We start from the raw sequence: 6,429 nt of genomic DNA, 5'->3' as shown, positions 1-6,429 counted from the left end.
CAGGCTAGGTGGACGATATTAATCTTTGAGAAGCGGGTGAAAAAACGGGTATGCGAAAATGAGAAAAAAAAACGCATGAGGAGACACGCGTTTCTCGAAATTGGCGTCAAATTTTCATGAAAGCCTGTCGCAGGTAATCCTAACTAATGTCCTCATCTATTATGCGTTAAACTCTCAAGAAAAGCACTGCCGGTGACGGATGTCGGCAGTAATATACATATATATGTATATATTATATATATATAAAGGTAGCAAATTGGGAATTTGTCACGGCACTTCTTAAAATGAACCACGCTCTCCGAACGCTTCAAGGCATTACTCAATTATGGCACCAAGGAAACTTGAAGAATGGCTCGGCCCCGTAAGAAAGAACAATTCATATCTGTACCTCGTTCGGTTCCTCTCCCTTCTCCCCTTCATCTTCTTCCTCTCCGCCATACTGAAAACTCCGCGAGTCCAAAGCTCACGCCCTTGCATCGGCGGAACTGAATTTTCAAACCATTTTACGCCGATGGTACGCTCTCGGCATGGAATTGTACGGTACCCAAGCTGCTTTGCACGTACCGACGTAGCCCGAGGTATGATAGTGAACATCGCGCGGAACACGGTTAAGTCAACTAATAACTGCACCCGTTGCAACGTCGCAGATATTGCCTCGACTTTGCCAAATAGTAGCAATAAACGTTCCCCCTTCATACTTACTTCCGACACACCATTTTCCAACTCGCACCTTTCTCCCTTATCTCCTCCCGTAGTTTCCTCGCCTATTTTCCGAACTTCGGATCACGTGATACTGAAAATAATTCATTGACAATCCGTTTCATTACGGATGATTGCGTCAGTCCTGAATTATCTTTGCCGTTGCTCCTGCGGAACTCGGCGCAAATCGATGCAAATTAGCGTGATTTTAATCAATCAAATATGCGCTGTGCAATCATCTCGCATGGGTTGGTGATTTTTAACGAGTTTTACACGACGAAAGCGTGCGTGGTTGTATCACACGAACCCTGACGGGCTTGATGTGGGTATTTATTGTTCACGTGCACATATGAAGATTATAAAATTAGGGTATAAAACAACACCGATTCACTTGATACAAAAATGTTCCATGTCGGTCACCGACAAACGTCCAAATTGTCGGTTCGAAGAGAAGGGTTCGTTCGAAGCAAACGTCGACACCTTGACAAGGGATTTCGCGGCAAGACTTCAGGTGGACAAAAACAAAAAAAAAAGGGGGTAGGTAGCTGCAGCTGAACCGGGCGGACGAAACGAGGGAGAATCAGACAGAGAGGATCAGGGAAAGCCGAAGAAGACAGAAATAAGTCGAAGTATCAGTGTCAGAAGTTATTAGATCGCGTGTACACTTAACAGGATCATTTCGAGACTCGGTCGTCTCGAATCAGTTCACCGAAAGGGATTCTGACGAGTTGCGGATTAAGACGCCACCGCCACCGCCGGGTTTCCTATTCCTAGTCCCATCGCCCCCGATGAATCAGTCCTCGCTCGGAAGGATCAGGAACTGGATTATACTGCAGGAATCCTTAACCCGCAGCAGAGAGAACCTGTCCGACGAATTAGCGCCTCAGCCGTTGGGAATTAGCGACTATAGCCAGTGTCTGAACAGACCACGAAGACTGGCAGGCGACTGGATAGTCCTGCAGCATTCCTCCGCGATGGATTACAAGCCGCGTTCTCACCCTGAAATCGACCGAGGACTACGCCTCGGAGCGCAGGAGAATCGCCAGGGCTGCCACCAGGCAGAAGAGAGGAGCCGGCGACGAGGATGAGGAGACTTCCGTAATCCAGTCGACCATCACCGAGACGTTTGCATAGACCCCAGGGTAGCCGTAGGACGAACAGGCGTAGTCCCAGGACGCGATTCCTGCGGGAGTAAAGCGACCTCGTCATGCTATGGTTCTCGCCGGCTGGTCGTGAGGGGGGTGGGTGGAATACTCGCCTATCAGGACTCCGTCCACCACCGCCGCCGCCCCTGTATCCCCGATGCACATTCCCACGTACTCTTCGTACGAGCAGAACATTCTATCGGTTATGCGATCGAAGTACACGGTCTGGCACAGCTCAGTTGTGATTGTTGGAAGACTTATGTACTGTAGCTGGGTAGTCATGTCGCCGAGAAACTATTTGCCAAAGTGGTTTTTGGTTAGCCTGTGATACGCGTTAGTCGCGCTCACCTCGCAATTTTTACGAATGACGTTTGGAACGGTTCACTTACGACGGATGCACCCCAACTGGCCATCGAGAAAATTGTTCCTTCTGGATAATTTTGGTTCAGACTCGGCAGCTTGACTGCCTGAACTGAGTTGGACAGCGTCAGACTGGTGTTTAACTGAGGATGAATAAGATACGTTTGAATAGAAAGCAAAGCTTTTCAAGCCATGGAGAATCGAGGTAAAAATTGTGGTAGTTAACCCTCAGCAAAGCCAGGTCGTAGTCCTGTGTGGTCTCGTTGAACTCAGGATGGAAGATGGCGTATTCGATTTCGTGAACTGTTCCTCCCTCGTGGAAGTAGTCGCTGCCGACTCTGATGGTCACGTTCTCGGATTCTATCCTGCAACAAAGGGATAGTCGCCAGTGATTCGAGCCCCAAGTTTGATCCAATTCGGAACGCAGCTACGGGGTTCGCTGATTAATCTGCATTATATGGATACGAACATTCGTTTACAGACTTGTAATCAACGGGATGGAATTGAGCGAGTTTCACCTGCGATGTAACTGAGATAAATTGCCCGCGCGTGAATTTATTGATTATTTTCACCCGTAAACGAAAAAAGAGAATATTTATTCGGTTGAAACGAAACGGGTTTCTTTTTTTTTCTTCCATTCTTGTAACGGGCGAATGAACAAAATTAGCGCGTGAATTGTTGAACGATTGTTTGCTTCTTACATGAGAGCGCATACTCCCGTGGCCAGAATCCAGTCTTTATTGATTATGGTGCCGGCGCAAAAATGGATCGTGTCGTACGTGTATTCCTCCCATTCGTGCTGCAGGGAAACCTGAAAGGAATAAAAATGAAATTGAAAACCAACGAAGTAATTAATTCGACGTTTACTAGGTACTTGAAATCTTGCAAACGCACCGCCCACGGATAATTTGCTATCGTTGTTGTCTGGCCACCAACGATTCGCGACTTCGGCGCGTCATTGGTTTTCAAAGGTAATGGTTCGACCGACCCTTCCGGAAAAGCTGCAAGTGCAAATACCGAGGTTTAAAAATTTCTCACGGTTCATTTGATTGATCTAAGCATCATTGTAATTCGATTCGTATATCGTCACTAATAAACATTTTTATTCAGAATCACTTGTTATACTTTCAAATCCGCGACACAGTGCCAGGAGGCTAACTAGCGTGAAGTAGCGCAGCATGTTGACTACTGTCAAAATTTTTTCCCGGATGAAGGATCACATATTTATGTAAATACGTACACGTATAAATTCCTCACTTTTATCTACTCGTCACGATGATGATGAGAAGATTATACCTGGGTTGTATATTATAGAAGACGAGCAAAATTAAGCAACGGACACGTGTGATATCCCTGTTGTAAAATTATTAAAGAAATATCTAATCTTGATCCTCTCGCAAGTGAGTTATACTTATGTACTCGCGAATCTGTTCATAAAGGCGATTTTTTTCACAGTTTGTCCTACATTTACGAAGTACGGGATCTTTTGTTGGTGTTGTTTCGTTTTAGAGTGGGTGGGTACACTATTGCTTTGAGTTTGCGCCCGTCTCGTTGCGATTTTTTTTACCCTCATTTTACGTAATTGAAAGCATGAAAGCATGAAACTCTCGAGTTCTCAGTTCAACACTGAATGCGCTACTCCATCTAAAACCTAGCGAAAAGAGTATTTCGTCTTTGAGAAGAATAAAGTGTGCGAAGAGCGAGGATAAGTGGAAATGGGTTAACAAGCAGCTTTGGCCCAATGTGTAATTTAGAAACTTAGAAAGCTTCCGTGTACTTATCTAATTTCACATTCCATTAGGAAATTAGAGATTTGGGGAAAATTGAGTTATGAGAGGATGATTGCGCCTTCAGAAAAGTTGTATTTGCCAATAAGCTGCAAGTTATCCCCGAATGCCGGTAATCAAGCATCAATAATGGATGTAATGGTTTACGAATAGAAAAACAAACATTGGTGTACGCTTATAGATCTGCCTTATTTATTGCTTTAAATCTTGACGCGTCGGCGGTCACGTTCGGCGAGACGACCGTGCGACATAAATAATGCCTCTAGACGTATAATCCAGCCGTAAATATCGATCAACACTTCAGTAAAGATCTGTACTTAAGACCGTGATGCGTGTTCGTTGACTCAACATTCCATCCACCGTCGTCAACGAATTAGGCATAGACACCGTCTGGCTCTGTACGAATACCTACGTCCTTAATCAGACGCAGATCAGATGCACATTGAGGGGGGCTACAGCTTGGACGGTCTAAAATCACGTCCATTACTTTTAAGAGTTCTTTTTTTTTGTTAAAGAAAGCGAGAACACTTGGAGCAATTTGAGTTTGAGGGCTTTATTATTCATAGTTTTAAGAACGTCTTAGAATTTTTTCATTGAAATTAATAACAAGATGGTGGCACGGCGCATATAAGTAGCAATTTTAGACCGTCCAAACTGAACCCCCCTCCCCCCTTACGGTAGGCGCGAGCAACGCCGTTATTCGCGAAAAAATTGTCAGAACAACAAAGCGGTGAACAACAATTATGGTCATCGTACTTCTTGACGGTATATAAACGATAATGTAAAAGTCAATATCAACCAGCAGTCGTAAAACGTCGCGACAAGCAGTACGATTATTAACGTTGTCAAGTATCTGCGATTGGGAACTTCCAAGGCTCTTTATTCCGAATCTTTTATTGTCTTCTTGTTTATCCGCTACTTCATTAAGTCGAGACTAAATCAGGATTTTGACGCGGGATTCTTGGTCTACGGGGAGCGATTCATTCATTTCTGTAAAAAGAGTAGCTGAGCAGTTCATTTTTCGCAGAGCTTATTTTACGAGCTAATGGACCTTGTTTTTCCTGATATTATATAATATGTTTTGCCAAAAATTTGCTATGAAATTTTCATTTTATAAACATTTCACGTCTTCTGTAATTTTCACTCAATCGTTGAAGGCTTCAATTTCAGTTCTTTTTACCTTGTAGCGTTATATCTGATGAATGCTGTATCCGTTCGTTTTTAATTAACCTGAAAACCTGTTTAAGCCCCTGTTAATGACTATCTTTAATTCCTCCATGATTATAGTATCGCATTGATCCACCCCACTGAAAGTCACGCCGTCCGAAGCGTGTCTATCCTTACGGATTACGATTGAATATAGAAGAGCAATCGATGAGCCACCCATAAAATGCGATTGCCTACTGCCTTAACCAAATATATAAATAAACGAACATGATCGTTTCTTAGAAAACACGATATCCCACACCGACAGAGAGTAACAGAGACGTTCTGATCATGAACAGACGCATACATGTATATATTTGGTCAATATTTGCCGGGATTGAATCCTCCGACAAGTTTCCTATCAGCCGTATTCCTAAATTCAGTAGGCCTGTGTTGCCAGCAAATTGGATGATTCGTACAACGTTTTCATATTCCAGCCAACAAAGAATTGGCGATTAGCACTGATTAGAAGTTTCAAGTTTTTCTCATGTAATCCTTCTATGGGTGCAAAAATTCGTTTACAAGCCTGTAATTGTCAGCATGAAATCGGGGCAGTCAACACTCTAATGTAATTGTCGTTAATTGCTCGCTCGCTGAATATTCCCTGATTTACTGCTCGGCTCATCGACAGGCTGATTGTTCGTGTTTATCAATTCACCTTCAGACTTCTCTCTTTTCAATTCACTTTTCATTGGATGTTGCTGGTGAAGTTTCCTAAATCGTGACGAAGTGAAATAGTGTCGAAGCAACTACACAATGAGCTCGAATACACCCGCCTGTTGAAATATTTTCTGGAATCCGCTTCCAGATTTTATCTTTTGTCGTTTTTTTTTTTGTTCAACCAAAAGTGCGGCTTCGCGTTTGCAACCACTTTTTTACGAGGTAATTATGGGAAAATTTCGAAAGCACCGAATGCTTCTTCATATCCATCCGTTCAATTTACGAAGTATGCATAGTCAGCCACTGTTTGTTTCTATGAGACCGAAATTTCCCATGCATAGAAGAGAAGGTCGCAAAGGAGGAAAATGTGAACGGTGCATGCACCTTTTAACACGATATATTCTACAATAAATATGGAAATGGCGATTCGTTATACCGTACACTTTTTTTTCCCACTGACCAATTTATGCATCGAATTGTGCCGAGTGCTGTAAAACATGCCAATAATAGAAGTGAATGAGAATTATTTCGGATGTGGGTAGCTGGCATGGCGACCTCGGTTAAAGTGTCAT

At 43.4% G+C, this 6,429-nt stretch overlaps 1 protein-coding gene across 2 annotated transcripts; it reads right to left on the bottom strand.

Moving 5' to 3' along the window:
• Positions 1 to 988: 988 nt before the first annotated feature.
• LOC124184370 (trypsin-like) lies at positions 989 to 3,404 on the bottom strand. 2 transcript variants are annotated; one of them, XM_046573991.1, is made up of 7 exons: positions 3,321 to 3,404; positions 3,099 to 3,205; positions 2,906 to 3,015; positions 2,431 to 2,569; positions 2,234 to 2,347; positions 1,958 to 2,138; positions 989 to 1,882 (listed from the first exon to the last, which is right to left on the bottom strand). In XM_046573991.1, the coding sequence occupies exons 1-7, from the start codon at positions 3,382 to 3,384 to the stop codon at positions 1,716 to 1,718; spliced, it is 882 nt and encodes a 293-aa protein (XP_046429947.1). In that variant the 5' UTR covers positions 3,385 to 3,404; the 3' UTR covers positions 989 to 1,715. The 2 variants fall into 2 exon arrangements, with proteins under 2 accessions (XP_046429947.1, XP_046429948.1); XM_046573992.1 differs by having other exon boundaries at positions 3,330 to 3,404.
• Between the last annotated feature and the right edge of the window lie 3,025 nt (positions 3,405 to 6,429).

Source organism: Neodiprion fabricii, chromosome 6 (assembly GCF_021155785.1).
Source record: "Neodiprion fabricii isolate iyNeoFabr1 chromosome 6, iyNeoFabr1.1, whole genome shotgun sequence".
Classification (NCBI taxonomy): Eukaryota; Metazoa; Arthropoda; class Insecta; order Hymenoptera; family Diprionidae; genus Neodiprion; species Neodiprion fabricii.
The sequence above is the reverse complement of the archived record's forward strand: the minus strand, read 5'-3'. Positions and strand labels throughout refer to the sequence as shown.